We start from the raw sequence: 17474 nt of genomic DNA on the forward strand, positions 1-17474 counted from the left end.
CATGCACGGTTACAGGATGAGCAGAATGCAGTGTGACAGGCCATACACGGTTACATGGTGAGCAGAATGCAGTGTGACAGGCCATACACGGTTACATGGTGGGCAGAATGCAGTGTGACAGGCCATACACGGTTACATGGTGAGCAGAATGCAGTGTGACAGTCCATGCACGGTTACAGGATGAGCAGAATGCAGTGTGACAGGCCATACACGGTTACATGGTGAGCAGAATGCAGTGTGACAGGCCATACACGGTTACATGGTGAGCAGAATGCAGTGTGACAGTCCATGCACGGTTACAGGATGAGCAGAATGCAGTGTGACAGGCCATACACGGTTACATGGTGAGCAGAATGCAGTGTGACAGGCCATACACGGTTACAGACTGAGCAGAATGCAGTGTGACAGGCCATACACGGTTACATGGTGAGCAGAATGCAGTGTGACAGTCCATGCACGGTTACAGGATGAGCAGAATGCAGTGTGACAGGCCATACACGGTTACATGGTGAGCAGAATGCAGTGTGACAGGCCATACACGGTTACATGGTGAGCAGAATGCAGTGTGACAGGCCATACACGGTTACATGGTGGGCAGAATGCAGTGTGACAGTCCATACACGGTTACATGGTGAGCAGAATGCAGTGTGACAGTCCATACACGGTTACATGGTGGGCAGAATGCAGTGTGACAGTCCATACACGGTTACAGGATGAGCAGAATACAGTGTGACAGTCCATACACAGTTACAGGATGAGCAGAATGCAGTGTGACAGGCCATACACGGTTACATGGTGAGCAGAATGCAGTGTGACAGGCCATACACGGTTACATGGTGGGCAGAATGCAGTGTGACAGTCCATACACAGTTACATGGTGAGCAGAATGCAGTGTGACAGTCCATACACGGTTACATGGTGAGCAGAATGCAGTGTGACAGTCCATACACGGTTACATGGTGAGCAGAATGCAGTGTGACAGTCCATACACGGTTACATGGTGGGCAGAATGCAGTGTGACAGTCCATACACGGTTACATGGTGGGCAGAATGCAGTGTGACAGTCCATACACAGTTACATGGTGAGCAGAATGCAGTGTGACAGTCCATACACGGTTACATGGTGGGCAGAATGCAGTGTGACAGTCCATACACGGTTACATGGTGGGCAGAATGCAGTGTGACAGTCCATACACAGTTACAGGATGAGCAGAATGCAGTGTGACAGGCCATACATGGTTACATGGTGAGCAGAATGCAGTGTGACAGGGCATACACGGTTACATGGTGAGTAGAATGCAGTGTGACAGTGCATTCACAGTTACAGGATGAGCAGAATGCAGTGTGACAGGCCATACATGGTTACATGGTGAGCAGAATGCAGTGTGACAGTCCGTACACGGTTACATGGTGAGCAGAATGCAGTGTGACAGTCCATACACGGTTACATGGTGAGCAGAATGCAGTGTGACAGTCCATGCACGGTTACAGGATGAGCAGAATGCAGTGTGACAGTCCATGCACGGTTACATGGTGGGCAGAATGCAGTGCCTCTGTCCCTGCATGGCTCCGTAGCACAGTGTCATATGTTGCCGGCTCTGTCACTGAGATGAGCTGATGTTCTGCAGTGAGCTGGAATCTCTGTCAGATCATCTGAGCTCAGTAACAGGGAAATGAGTCTTCTGATGGGATTACTCAGCCGTACAGCCTGCCATGAGCACATGGCTGGCGTCAGTGCTGAGCATGTCATCCACATTGGTGCACTCACCAGAATGTCTGCAGGGAGGAGGCTGCTCTGTACAGCGATACACCACGCAGGAAGCCTCTGTACACTGTGTGATACACATTCCCCACACCTTGTATACACACAGTGACACAGCGGCCCACAGTGTACACACAGTGACAGTCACACAGCTGCCTACAGTGTACACACAGTGACAGTCACACAGCGGCCCACAGTGTACACACAGTGACAGCAACACAGCCGCCTACAGTATACGCACAGTGACAGTCACACAGCCGCCTACAGTGTACACACAGTGACAGCCACACAGCCGCCTACAGTGTACACACAGTGACAGCCACACAGCCGCCTACAGTGTACACACAGTGACAGTCACACAGCCGTCTACAGTGTACGCGGTGACAGTCATACAGCCGCCTACAGTGTACACCGTGACAGTCACACAGCCGCCTACAGTGTACACACAGTGACACAGCCACCTACAGTGTACACACAGTGACACAGCCACCTACAGTGTACACAGTGACAGTCACACAGCCCCCTACAGTGTACACACAGTGACAGTGACACAGCTGCCTACAGTGTACACCGTGACACAGCCACCTACAGTGTACACAGTGACAGCCACACGGCCATCTACAGTGTACACACAGTGACACAGCCGCCTACAGTGTACACACAGTGACAGTCACACAGCCACCTACAGTGTACACACAGTGACAGTCACACAGCCACCTACAGTGTACACACAGTGACAGTCACACAGCCACCTACAGTGTACACAGAGACAGTCACACAGCCACCTACAGTGTACACAGAGACAGTCACACAGCCATCTACAGTGTACACAGTGACAGTCACACAGCCGCCTACAGTGTACACACAGTGACAGTCACACAGCCACCTACAGTGTACACAGAGACAGTCACACAGCCACCTACAGTGTACACAGAGACAGTCACACAGCCACCTACAGTGTACACAGTGACAGTCACACAGCCACCTACAGTGTACACACAGTGACAGTCACACAGCCACCTACAGTGTACACAGAGACAGTCACACAGCCACCTACAGTGTACACAGAGACAGTCACACAGCCACCTACAGTGTACACATTGACAGTCACACAGCCACCTACAGTGTACACACAGTGACAGTCACACAGCCACCTACAGTGTACACAGAGACAGTCACACAGCCACCTACAGTGTACACAGAGACAGTCACACAGCCACCTACAGTGTACACAGTGACAGTCACACAGCCACCTACAGTGTACACAGAGACAGTCACACAGCCACCTACAGTGTACACAGAGACAGTCACACAGCCACCTACAGTGTACACAGAGACAGTCACACAGCCACCTACAGTGTACACAGTGACAGTCACACAGCCACCTACAGTGTACACACAGTGACAGTCACACAGCCACCTACAGTGTACACAGAGACAGTCACACAGCCACCTACAGTGTACACAGAGACAGTCACACAGCCACCTACAGTGTACACAGTGACAGTCACACAGCCACCTACAGTGTACACAGAGACAGTCACACAGCCACCTACAGTGTACACAGTGACAGTCACACAGCCACCTACAGTGTACACACAGTGACAGTCACACAGCCACCTACAGTGTACACAGTGACAGTCACACAGCCATCTACAGTGTACACACAGAGACAGTCACACAGCCACCTACAGTGTACACAGTGACAGTCACACAGCCACCTACAGTGTACACACAGTGACAGTCACACAGCTGCCTACAGTGTACACACAGTGACAGTCACACAGCCCCCTACAGTGTACACAGAGACAGTCACACAGCCACCTACAGTGTACACAGTGACAGTCACACAGCCATCTACAGTGTACACATAGTGACAGTCACACAGCCGCCTACAGTGTACACACACAGTGACAGTCACACAGCCACCTACAGTGTACACAGAGACAGTCACACAGCCACCTACAGTGTACACAGTGACAGTCACACAGCCATCTACAGTGTACACATTTATCGGAAGAGCTGTCCTTTGTGTTAATAATCGCATATGTTAAAGCAGCGATTATTAAGAATAAGGTACGATGTAGGTAGGGTGGCAGATGTTAGAACAGTCCGTACATAATGGTCAGTGTTCCGGCAGTGTATATAGGTGTCCTGTACTGTATTACTCCCAGAGTCCCTACATAACGGTTAGCGTTCCGGCAGTGTATATAGGTGTCCTGTACTGAATTCCTCTCGGTGTCCCTACATAACGGTCAGCGTTCCGGCAGTGTATATAGGTGTCCAGCACTGTATTCCTCCCAGAGTCCCTACATAACGGTCAGCGTTCCGGCAGTGTATATAGGTGTCCTGTACTGTATTACTCCCAGAGTCCCTACATAACGGTCAGTGTTCCGGCAGTGTATATAGGTGTCCTGTACTGTATTCCTCCCAGAGTCCCTACATAATGGTCAGTGTTCCGGCAGTGTATATAGGTGTCCTGCACTGTATTCCTCCCAGAGTCCCTACATAACGGTCAGCATTCCGGCAGTGTATATAGGTGTCCTGTACTGTATTCCTCCCAGAGTCCCTACATAACGGTCAGTGTTCCGGCAGTGTATATAGGTGTCCTGCACTCAGTATTCCTCTCGGAGTCCCTACATAACGGTCAGTGTTCTGGCAGTGTATATAGGTGTCCTGTACTGAATTCCTCTCGGAGTCCCCACGTAACGGTCAGCGTTCCGGCAGTGTCTGATTGGCTGTAATCCAGCCTCGTTATCTGCTGTTATAACTCATAGACACTGAGGCACCAGGAACTAACATGCATTATAGCGTATTCCTTGTGATCTGATTGGCTGTAATCCAGGTGCGCTATCTGCTGTTATCACTCACAGACGCTGAGACACCAGGGACTAACACTGCATCATAGCATATCCCTAATGATATGATTGGCTGTAATCCAGGCGCATTATCTGCTGTTATCGCTCATAGACGCTGAGACACCAGGGACTAACACTGCATCATAGCGTATTCCTTGTGATCTGATTGTCTGTAATTCAGGCGCGTTATCTGCTGTTATCACTCATAGACGCTGAGACACCAGGGACTAACACCGCATCATAGCATATTCCTTGTGATCTGATTGGCTGTAATCCAGGAGCTTTATCTGCTGTTATCACTCACAGACGCTGAGACACCAGGGACTAACACTGCATCATAGCATATCCCTAATGATATGATTGGCTGTAATCCAGGCGTATTATCTGCTGTTATCGCTCATAGACGCTGAGACACCAGGGACTAACACTGCATCATAGCGTATTCCTTGGGATCTGATTGTCTGTAATTCAGGCGCGTTATCTGCTGTTATCACTCATAGACACTGAGACACCAGGGACTAACACTGAATTACAGCGTATTCCTTGTGATCTGATTGGCTGTAATCCAGGCACGTTATCTGCTGTTGTCACTCATAGACGCTGAGACACCAGGGACTAACACTTCATTATAGGATATTCCTTGTGATCTGATTGGCTGTAATCCAGGCGCGTTATCTGCTGTTATCACTCATAGACGCTGAGGCACCAGGGACTAACTGCATTACAGCGTATTCCTTGTGATCTGATTGGCTGTAATCCAGGCGCGTTATCTGCTGTTATCGCTCATAGACGCTGAGACACCAGGGACTAACACTGCATCAGCGTATTCCTTGTGATCTGATTGTCTGTAATTCAGGCGCGTTATCTGCTGTTATCACTCATAGATGCTGAGACACCAGGGACTAACACTGCATTACAGCGTATTCCTTGTGATCTGATTGGCTGTAATCCAGGCACGTTATCTGCTGTTGTCACTCATAGACGCTGAGACACCAGGGACTAACACTGCATTATAGGGTATTCCTTGTGATCTGATTGGCTGTAATCCAGGCGCGTTATCTGCTGTTATCACTCATAGACGCTGAGGCACCAGGGACTAACACTGCATCATAGCGTATTCCTTGTGATCTGATTGGCTGTAATCCAGGCGCGTTATCTGCTGTTATCACTCATAGACGCTGAGGCACCAGGGACTAACACTGCATTACAGCGTATTCCTTGTGATCTGATTGGCTGTAATACGGGCGCGTTAATTGCTGTTATCACTCATAGAAGCTGAGACACCAGGGACTAACACTGCATTATAGCGTATTCCTTGTGATCTGATTGGCTGTAATCCAGGCACGTTATCTACTGTTAAGGCTCATAGACGCTGAGACACCAGGGACTAACACTGCATTATAGCGTATTCCTTGTTATCTGATTGGCTGTAATCCAGGCACGTTATCTACTGTTAAGGCTCATAGACGCTGAGACACCAGGGACTAACACTGCATTGTAGCGTATTCCTTGTGATCTGATTGGCTGTAATCCAGGCGCGTTATCTGCTGGTATCACTCATAGACCCTGAGGCACCAGGGACTAACACTGCATTACAGCGTATTCCTTGTGATCTGATTGGCTGTAATACGGGCGTGTTAATTGCTGTTATCACTCATAGACGCTGAGACACCAGGGACTAACACCGCATCATAGCATATTCCTTGTGATCTGATTGGCTGTAATCCAGGAGCTTTATCTGCTGTTATCGCTCATAGACGCTGAGACATTATCTGCTGTTAACGCTCATAGACGCTGAGGCACCAGGGACTAACACTGCATTACAGCATTTTCCTTGTGATATGATTGGTTCTCATCCAGGTGCGTTATCTGCTGTTATCACTCATAGACGCTGAGACACCAGGGACTAACACTGCGTTATAGCATATTCCTTGTGATATGATTGGTTCTCACCCAGGCGCGTTATCTGCTGTTATCGCTCATAGACGCTGAGACACCAGGGACTAACACTGCACTATAGGGTATTCCTTGTGATCTGATTGGCTGTAATCCAGGTGCGTTATCTGCTGTTATCGCTCATAGACGCTGAGACACCAGGGACTAACACTGCATCATAGCATATTCCTTGTGATCTGATGGCTGTAATCCAGGAGCTTTATCTGCTGTTATCGCTCATAGACGCTGAGACACCAGGGACTAACACTGCATTATAGTGTATTCCTTGTGATCTGATTGGCTGTAATCCAGGCGCGTTATCTGCTGTTATCACTCATAGACGCTGAGACACCAGGGACTAACACTGCATTACAGCATATTCCTTGTGATCTGATTGGCTGTAATACGGGCACGTTATCTGCTGTTAACGCTTATAGACGCTGAGGCACCAGGGACTAACACTGCATCATAGCATATCCCTAATGATATGATTGGCTGTAATCCAGGCGCATTATCTGCTGTTATCGCTCATAGACGCTGAGACACCAGGGACTAACACTGCATCATAGCGTATTCCTTGTGATCTGATTGTCTGTAATTCAGGCGCGTTATCTGCTGTTATCACTCATAGACGCTGAGACACCAGGGACTAACACCGCATCATAGCATATTCCTTGTGATCTGATTGGCTGTAATCCAGGAGCTTAATCTGCTGTTATCACTCACAGACGCTGAGACACCAGGGACTAACACTGCATCATAGCGTATTCCTTGGGATCTGATTGTCTGTAATTCATGCGCGTTATCTGCTGTTATCACTCATAGACGCTGAGACACCAGGGACTAACACTGCATTACAGCGTATTCCTTGTGATCTGATTGGCTGTAATCCAGGCACGTTATCTGCTGTTGTCACTCATAGACGCTGAGACACCAGGGACTAACACTGCATTATAGGATATTCCTTGTGATCTGATTGGCTGTAATCCAGGCGCGTTATCTGCTGTTATCACTCATAGACGCTGAGGCACCACGGACTAACTGCATTACAGCGTATTCCTTGTGATCTGATTGGCTGTAATCCAGGCGCGTTATCTGCTGTTATCGCTCATAGACGCTGAGACACCAGGGACTAACACTGCATCATAGCGTATTCCTTGTGATCTGATTGTCTGTAATTCAGGCGCGTTATCTGCTGTTATCACTCATAGATGCTGAGACACCAGGGACTAACACTGCATTACAGCGTATTCCTTGTGATCTGATTGGCTGTAATCCAGGCACGTTATCTGCTGTTGTCACTCATAGACGCTGAGACACCAGGGACTAACACTGTATTATAGGGTATTCCTTGTGATCTGATTGGCTGTAATCCAGGCGCGTTATCTGCTGTTATCACTCATAGACGCTGAGGCACCAGGGACTAACACTGCATCATAGCGTATTCCTTGTGATCTGATTGGCTGTAATCCAGGCGCGTTATCTGCTGTTATCACTCATAGACGCTGAGGCACCAGGGACTAACACTGCATTACAGCGTATTCCTTGTGATCTGATTGGCTGTAATACGGGCGCGTTAATTGCTGTTATCACTCATAGAAGCTGAGACACCAGGGACTAACACTGCATTATAGCGTATTCCTTGTGATCTGATTGGCTGTAATCCAGGCACGTTATCTACTGTTAAGGCTCATAGACGCTGAGACACCAGGGACTAACACTGCATTATAGCGTATTCCTTGTGATCTGATTGGCTGTAATCCAGGCGCGTTATCTGCTGGTATCACTCATAGACCCTGAGGCACCAGGGACTAACACTGCATTACAGCGTATTCCTTGTGATCTGATTGGCTGTAATACGGGCGTGTTAATTGCTGTTATCACTCATAGACGCTGAGACACCAGGGACTAACACCGCATCATAGCATATTCCTTGTGATCTGATTGGCTGTAATCCAGGAGCTTTATCTGCTGTTATCGCTCATAGACGCTGAGACATTATCTGCTGTTAACGCTCATAGACGCTGAGGCACCAGGGACTAACACTGCATTACAGCATTTTCCTTGTGATATGATTGGTTCTCATCCAGGTGCGTTATCTGCTGTTATCACTCATAGACGCTGAGACACCAGGGACTAACACTGCGTTATAGCATATTCCTTGTGATATGATTGGTTCTCACCCAAGCGCGTTATCTGCTGTTATCGCTCATAGACGCTGAGACACCAGGGACTAACACTGCACTATAGGGTATTCCTTGTGATCTGATTGGCTGTAATCCAGGTGCGTTATCTGCTGTTATCGCTCATAGACGCTGAGACACCAGGGACTAACACTGCATCATAGCATATTCCTTGTGATCTGATGGCTGTAATCCAGGAGCTTTATCTGCTGTTATCGCTCATAGACGCTGAGACACCAGGGACTAACACTGCATTATAGTGTATTCCTTGTGATCTGATTGGCTGTAATCCAGGCGCGTTATCTGCTGTTATCACTCATAGACGCTGAGACACCAGGGACTAACACTGCATTACAGCATATTCCTTGTGATCTGATTGGCTGTAATACGGGCGCGTTATCTGCTGTTATCACTCATAGACGCTGAGACACCAGGGACTAACACTGCATTATAGTGTATTCCTTGTGATCTGATTGGCTGTAATCCAGGCGCGTTATCTGCTGTTATCGCTCATAGACGCTGAGACACCAGGGACTAACACTGCATTATAGTGTATTCCTTGTGATCTGATTGGCTGTAATCCAGGCGCGTTATCTGCTGTTATCACTCATAGACGCTGAGACACCAGGGACTAACACTGCATTACAGCATATTCCTTGTGATCTGATTGGCTGTAATACGGGCGCGTTATCTGCTGTTATCACTCATAGACGCTGAGACACCAGGGACTAACACTGCATTATAGCGTATTCCTTGTGATCTGATTGGCTGTAATCCAGGCGCGTTATCTGCTGGTATCACTCATAGACCCTGAGGCACCAGGGACTAACACTGCATTACAGCGTATTCCTTGTGATCTGATTGGCTGTAATACGGGCGTGTTAATTGCTGTTATCACTCATAGACGCTGAGACACCAGGGACTAACACCGCATCATAGCATATTCCTTGTGATCTGATTGGCTGTAATCCAGGAGCTTTATCTGCTGTTATCGCTCATAGACGCTGAGACATTATCTGCTGTTAACGCTCATAGACGCTGAGGCACCAGGGACTAACACTGCATTACAGCATTTTCCTTGTGATATGATTGGTTCTCATCCAGGTGCGTTATCTGCTGTTATCACTCATAGACGCTGAGACACCAGGGACTAACACTGCGTTATAGCATATTCCTTGTGATATGATTGGTTCTCACCCAAGCGCGTTATCTGCTGTTATCGCTCATAGACGCTGAGACACCAGGGACTAACACTGCACTATAGGGTATTCCTTGTGATCTGATTGGCTGTAATCCAGGTGCGTTATCTGCTGTTATCGCTCATAGACGCTGAGACACCAGGGACTAACACTGCATCATAGCATATTCCTTGTGATCTGATGGCTGTAATCCAGGAGCTTTATCTGCTGTTATCGCTCATAGACGCTGAGACACCAGGGACTAACACTGCATTATAGTGTATTCCTTGTGATCTGATTGGCTGTAATCCAGGCGCGTTATCTGCTGTTATCACTCATAGACGCTGAGACACCAGGGACTAACACTGCATTACAGCATATTCCTTGTGATCTGATTGGCTGTAATACGGGCGCGTTATCTGCTGTTATCACTCATAGACGCTGAGACACCAGGGACTAACACTGCATTATAGCGTATTCTTTGTGATCTGATTGGCTGTAATCCAGGCGCGTTATCTGCTGGTATCACTCATAGACCCTGAGGCACCAGGGACTAACACTGCATTACAGCCTATTCCTTGTGATCTGATTGGCTGTAATACGGGCGTGTTAATTGCTGTTATCACTCATAGACGCTGAGACACCAGGGACTAACACCGCATCATAGCATATTCCTTGTGATCTGATTGGCTGTAATCCAGGAGCTTTATCTGCTGTTATCGCTCATAGACGCTGAGACATTATCTGCTGTTAACGCTCATAGACGCTGAGGCACCAGGGACTAACACTGCATTACAGCATTTTCCTTGTGATATGATTGGTTCTCATCCAGGTGCGTTATCTGCTGTTATCACTCATAGACGCTGAGACACCAGGGACTAACACTGCGTTATAGCATATTCCTTGTGATATGATTGGTTCTCACCCAAGCGCGTTATCTGCTGTTATCGCTCATAGACGCTGAGACACCAGGGACTAACACTGCACTATAGGGTATTCCTTGTGATCTGATTGGCTGTAATCCAGGTGCGTTATCTGCTGTTATCGCTCATAGACGCTGAGACACCAGGGACTAACACTGCATCATAGCATATTCCTTGTGATCTGATGGCTGTAATCCAGGAGCTTTATCTGCTGTTATCGCTCATAGACGCTGAGACACCAGGGACTAACACTGCATTATAGTGTATTCCTTGTGATCTGATTGGCTGTAATCCAGGCGCGTTATCTGCTGTTATCACTCATAGACGCTGAGACACCAGGGACTAACACTGCATTACAGCATATTCCTTGTGATCTGATTGGCTGTAATACGGGCGCGTTATCTGCTGTTATCACTCATAGACGCTGAGACACCAGGGACTAACACTGCATTATAGCGTATTCCTTGTGATCTGATTGGCTGTAATCCAGGCGCGTTATCTGCTGGTATCACTCATAGACCCTGAGGCACCAGGGACTAACACTGCATTACAGCGTATTCCTTGTGATCTGATTGGCTGTAATACGGGCGTGTTAATTGCTGTTATCACTCATAGACGCTGAGACACCAGGGACTAACACCGCATCATAGCATATTCCTTGTGATCTGATTGGCTGTAATCCAGGAGCTTTATCTGCTGTTATCGCTCATAGACGCTGAGACATTATCTGCTGTTAACGCTCATAGACGCTGAGGCACCAGGGACTAACACTGCATTACAGCATTTTCCTTGTGATATGATTGGTTCTCATCCAGGTGCGTTATCTGCTGTTATCACTCATAGACGCTGAGACACCCGGGACTAACACTGCGTTATAGCATATTCCTTGTGATATGATTGGTTCTCACCCAAGCGCGTTATCTGCTGTTATCGCTCATAGACGCTGAGACACCAGGGACTAACACTGCACTATAGGGTATTCCTTGTGATCTGATTGGCTGTAATCCAGGTGCGTTATCTGCTGTTATCGCTCATAGACGCTGAGACACCAGGGACTAACACTGCACTATAGGGTATTCCTTGTGATCTGATGGCTGTAATCCAGGAGCTTTATCTGCTGTTATCGCTCATAGACGCTGAGGCACCAGGGACTAACACTGCATTATAGTGTATTCCTTGTGATCTGATTGGCTGTAATCCAGGCGCGTTATCTGCTGTTATAACTCATAGACGCTGAGACACCAGGGACTAACACTGCATTACAGCATATTCCTTGTGATCTGATTGTCTGTAATACGGGCGCGTTATCTGCTGTTATCACTCATAGACGCTGAGACACCAGGGACTAACACTGCATTATAGCGTATTCCTTGTGATCTGATTGGCTGTAATCCAGGCGCGTTATCTGCTGGTATCACTCATAGACCCTGAGGCACCAGGGACTAACACTGCATTACAGCGTATTCCTTGTGATCTGATTGGCTGTAATACGGGCGTGTTAATTGCTGTTATCACTCATAGACGCTGAGACACCAGGGACTAACACTGCATTATAGTGTATTCTTTGTGATATGATTGGTTCTCATCCAGGCGCGTTATCTGCTGTTATCGCTCATAGACGCTGAGACACCAGGGACTAACACTGCATTATAGTGTATTCTTTGTGATATGATTGGTTCTCATCCAGGCGCGTTATCTGCTGTTATCACTCATAGACGCTGAGACACCAGGGACTAACACTGCATTATAGCGTATTGCTTGTCTGTATCCTGATAATGGAACCCTGCAGATGTATTCACGTGAGAGGACTTGTCTCCCGTCCTGTTCTAAAGTCTTCTTCTTCTCCGATCTTCTAGAGCCATGCTTGCCAACTCTGCCAGCGTTCGGATCCTCATCAAAGGGGGCAAGGTGGTGAACGATGACTGCACCCAGGAAGCAGATGTCTACATTGAGAACGGCATCATCCAGCAGGTGGGGAGGGAGCTGATGATCCCTGGAGGGGCAAAGGTCATCGATGCCACGGGCAAGCTGGTCATCCCCGGGGGCATAGACACCAGCACCCACTTCCATCAGACCTTCATGAATGCCACGTGCATGGACGACTTCTACAATGGCACCAAGGTAAGAGCGACACTGTGTACATATGGCGCACATGAGGGCGGGTCTCCCAGAATCACTGGAAGCAAGGATAGGTGCCGTTGTGGTTATACTGCGTTTCCTTGAGCCTCTGAAGAGAACGTGTTAGAACTCCATGTTTTTTGTGTCGACGTATGAACAGGTTGATTTCTTTCACATCTTTCGTTTTTTAACTTTTTTATCATCCACGTGTCAACTGGCTTGCTTGTGTCGACCGTTTCTATGTTGGCCTATTGACTGTTGTGTAGACACTGCGGACCCTTTATACTATTTAATGACTGGAATCACCAATACAGCTTTAGGTTCTGTGACACTGCCCCCTGCAGGCCTGATCTTATCATTACAGCAGCAGTACAAACTCTCCCACCGCATCCATCCGAGGATTGTTTAACATGCGATTGCATGTTGTAGCCTGATCTATGGCCTAAACTAATCCCATTCGAGAAGGGTCTCAGGGAAAGTATATTTTGCATGTTTTGTATGTTAGAAGATGCAGATGGCTCCCACTGCAAGGACCATAATGGGGGAAATTTACTAAGGTAAAATCGTACAAAAAATTTGTATTCGTACAGCAAAATACGATTTTTTTATGCGTATTCCTATTTTCAGGATTTACTATTTACTGAAAATACGGTGATGTGTATTCGTATTCATGGTGTATACATGGCGTATTCGTATTCTTGAATACGAATACGAATGAATACGACATCGATAGAATACGCCTATTTTTAACATGAAAACAACGTACTTTAATCATTTACTAACAATTCGTATTTGTAAAAAATACGAATACGAATCGAAAATGCATACGAATTATAAAAAAAAATACACCTTGATTTGGAAGTGTATTTCACATCTTAGAATTTTCCACATGAGGAAAAAATCAGAAAATTACCCCCAGATGATCAAAATCACAAATGTGTGACTTATAAAAGGCCACTTAGCCCACATACACCCCTTTAAAATTACTTATTTATTTGTATACTTTTTTTTAACACTGCAGCCTGCACGGATCTGACTGATCCATGCAGGCTAAAACCTATATGAATTTGTATTTAAAATACCAATTCATATCAGAAAAAAATACGAATCAATACGCCATCGGATAATATGAATCAGTCAAATACGACTGATTAGTAAATTATCCTCCGGAATACGAATGAAAATACGACTACACCAGTCGTATTCATTCGTATTAAGAATACGAATACGATTTTTTGTATTTGTATTCTTAGTAAATTTCCCCCAATGTGTACTACGCGTTTCATAGTCTCTGACTTCTTTCCTCAGAAACGTGTTGTGAATTTCATCTCTCTGTATCACTGAGTGCACGGTGCACCCCACTACAAGGAACATAATGTGTACTACGCGTTTCATAGTCTCTGACTTCCTTCCTCAGAAACGTGTTGTGAATTTCATCTCTCTGTATCACTGAGTGCACGGTGCACCCCACTACAAGGACCATAATGTGTACTACGCATTTCATAGTCTCTGACCTCCTTCCTCAGAAACGCGTTGTGAAATTCATCTCTCTGTATCACTGAGTGCACTGTGCACCCCACTACAAGGACCATTATGTGCACTACGCATTTCATAGTCTCTGACTTCCTTCCTCAGAAATGCGTTGTGCAATTCATCTCTCTGTATCACTGAGTGCACTGTGCACCCCACTACAAGGACCATAATGTGTACTACGCATTTCATAGTATCTGATCTCCTTCCTCAGAAACGTGTTGTGAATTTCATCTCTCTGTATCACTGAGTGCACGGTGCACCCCACTACAAGGACCATAATGTCCACTACGCGTTTCATAGTATCTGACCTCCTTCCACAGAAACGCGTTGTGAATTTCATCTCTCTGTATCACTGAGTGCACTGTGCACCCCACTACAAGGACCATAATGTGTACTACGCGTTTCATAGTATCTGACCTCCTTCCTCAGAAACGCGTTGTGCATTTCATCTCTGTATAACAGAGGGCACGGTTGACCCCACTACAAGGACCATAATGTGTACTACGCGTTTCATAGTATCTGACCTCCTTCCTCAGAAACGCGTTGTGCATTTTATCTCTCTGTATAACTGAGTGCACGGCGTACCCCACTACAAGGACCATAATGTGTACTACGCGTTTCATAGTATCTGACCTCCTTCCTCAGAAACGCATTGTGCATTTCATCTCTCTGTATAACTAAGTGCACAGTGCACCCCACTACAAGGACCATAATGCCCTCTATGCATTTTATAGTATCTGACCTCCTTCCTCAGAAACGCGTTGTGAATTTCATCTCTCTGTATAACTGAGTGCACGGCATACCCCACTACAAGGACCATAATGTGTACTACATGTTTCATAGTATCTGACCTCCTTCCTCAGAAACGCATTGTGCCTTTCATCTCTCTGTATAATTGAGTGCACGGTGCACCCCAATACAAGGACCATAATGTGTACTACGCATTTCATAGTCTCTGACCTTCCTCCGAAACGCTTTCTGCATTTCATCTTCGTATAGCTGAGGGCACGGCGTACCCCAGTACAAGCACCAAAATGTGTACTACGCATTTCATAGTATCTGACCTCCTTCCTCAGAAACGCGTTGTGCATTTAATCTCTCTGTATAACTGAGTGCACGGTGCACCCCACTACAAGGACCATAATGTCTACTACGCGTTTCATAGTCTCTGACCTCCTTCCTCAGAAACGCATTGTGCATTTCATCTCTCTGTATAACTGAGTGCACGGTGCACCCCACTACAAGGACCATAATGTCTACTACGCGTTTCATAGTATCTGACCTCCTTCCTCAGAAACATGTTGTGAATTTTATCTCTCTGTATCACTGAGTGCACGGTGCACCCCACTACAAGGACCATAATGTGCACTACGCATTTCATAGTATCTGACCTCCTTCCTCAGAAACGCGTTGTGCATTTCATCTCTCTGTATCACTGAGTGCACGGTGCACCCCACTACAAGGACCATAATGTGCACTACGCATTTCATAGTCTCTGACCTCCTTCCTCAGAAACGTGTTGTGAATTTCATCTCTCTGTATCACTGAGTGCACGGTGCACCCCACTACAAGGACCATAATGTCCACTACGCGTTTCATAGTATCTGACCTCCTTCCACAGAAACGCGTTGTGAATTTCATCTCTCTGTATCACTGAGTGCACTGTGCACCCCACTACAAGGACCATAATGTGTACTACGCGTTTCATAGTATCTGACCTCCTTCCTCAGAAACGCGTTGTGCATTTCATCTCTGTATCACTGAGTGCACGGTGCACCCCACTACAAGGACCATAATGTGACTACGCGTTTCATAGTATCTGACCTCCTTCCTCAGAAACACGTTGTGCATTCCATCTCTCTGTATCACTGAGTGCACAGTTAAATAGTATTGTATAGGATGTCACATCGCCTGATCAGTATGGGATGTGCTGTGTCTGTAGCTCTTCTCTCCCCTCTGACTGGGTGTATTGGGTATATTGTGTGAGTCAGCTAGTGACTACCCCCCTATAGAGGTGAGGAGCAGCGCCAGCCTTGTATTGTATACGATCGCACATTGCTGTGTCCGCTCTCCTCTCTGGCCGGGTATATTGTGTGAGTCAGCTAGTGACTACCCCCTATAGAGGTGAGGAGCAGCGCCAGCCTTGTATTGTATACGATCGCACATTGCTGTGTCTGCTCTCCTCTCTGGCTGGGTATATTGTGTGAGTCAGCTAGTGACTACCCCCTATAGAGGTGAGGAGCAGTGCCAGCCTTGTATTGTATACGATCGCACATTGCTGTGTCTGCTCTCCTCTCTGGCTGGGTATATTGTGTGACTTCTGTGTTATGTACAGTGCCGTTACAGATCCAGCGCAGCTTTCTGCGGGGTGCAGGACCACCCACCCCCCGCTAAAGCTGTCAGGCTGCTTCCTAGAGACACCTCATTGTTATTAGATGATTAAGGAGTGCAGCCGCTCACAGCTAGACGTCTCCTACACCCCCGCTGTTCATAGCCTGTAATATAGAGATGAAGGCGAGCTGTATATTATATAATATTAGTACTAATGGGGTCATAGTAATCCCAACCCAAGTACATCATACGTGACATCTGTGTGGTGCCGAGAGCCCCACTCCCTCCCTCTCTTACTGACTCTTCCTCCCTCCACCCCTCCCTCCCTTACTGACACTTCCTCTCTCCCTCCCTCCCTCTCTTACTGTCTCTTCCTCCCTCCCATCCTCTCTTACTGACTCTTTCTCCCTCCCTCCCTCTCTTACTGATGCTTCCTCCATCCCTCCCTCCTTCCCACCTCCCTCTCTTACTGACACTTTCTCTCTCCCTCCCTCTCTTACTGACTCTTACTCCCTCCCTCTCTTACTGACCTTTCCTCCCTCCCTCCCTCCCTCTCTTACTGACTCTTCCTCCCTCTCATACTGACACTTCCTCTCTCCCTCCCTCTCTTACTGACGCTTCCTCCCTCCCGCTCTTACTGACGTGGGGACAGG

The 17474-nt window shown here is 47.2% G+C and overlaps 1 protein-coding gene across 2 annotated transcripts in view; it reads left to right on the plus strand.

Moving 5' to 3' along the window:
• Positions 1 to 17474, plus strand: part of DPYSL5 (dihydropyrimidinase like 5) — a 107783-nt gene that overhangs the window by 12932 nt on the left and 77377 nt on the right. For both annotated transcript variants that reach the window (XR_014471868.1, XM_083178930.1), the window contains exon 2: positions 12696 to 12960. Coding sequence is in view for 1 of the 2 variants with exons in the window: in XM_083178930.1 (XP_083035056.1) it covers positions 12700 to 12960 (261 nt within the window). In the remaining variant the exon portion in view is untranslated. The remainder of the gene's footprint in view (positions 1 to 12695; positions 12961 to 17474) is intronic.

This window comes from Crinia signifera, chromosome 3 (genome assembly GCF_055691185.1).
Source record: "Crinia signifera chromosome 3, ASM5569118v1, whole genome shotgun sequence".
NCBI lineage: Eukaryota > Metazoa > Chordata > Amphibia > Anura > Myobatrachidae > Crinia > Crinia signifera.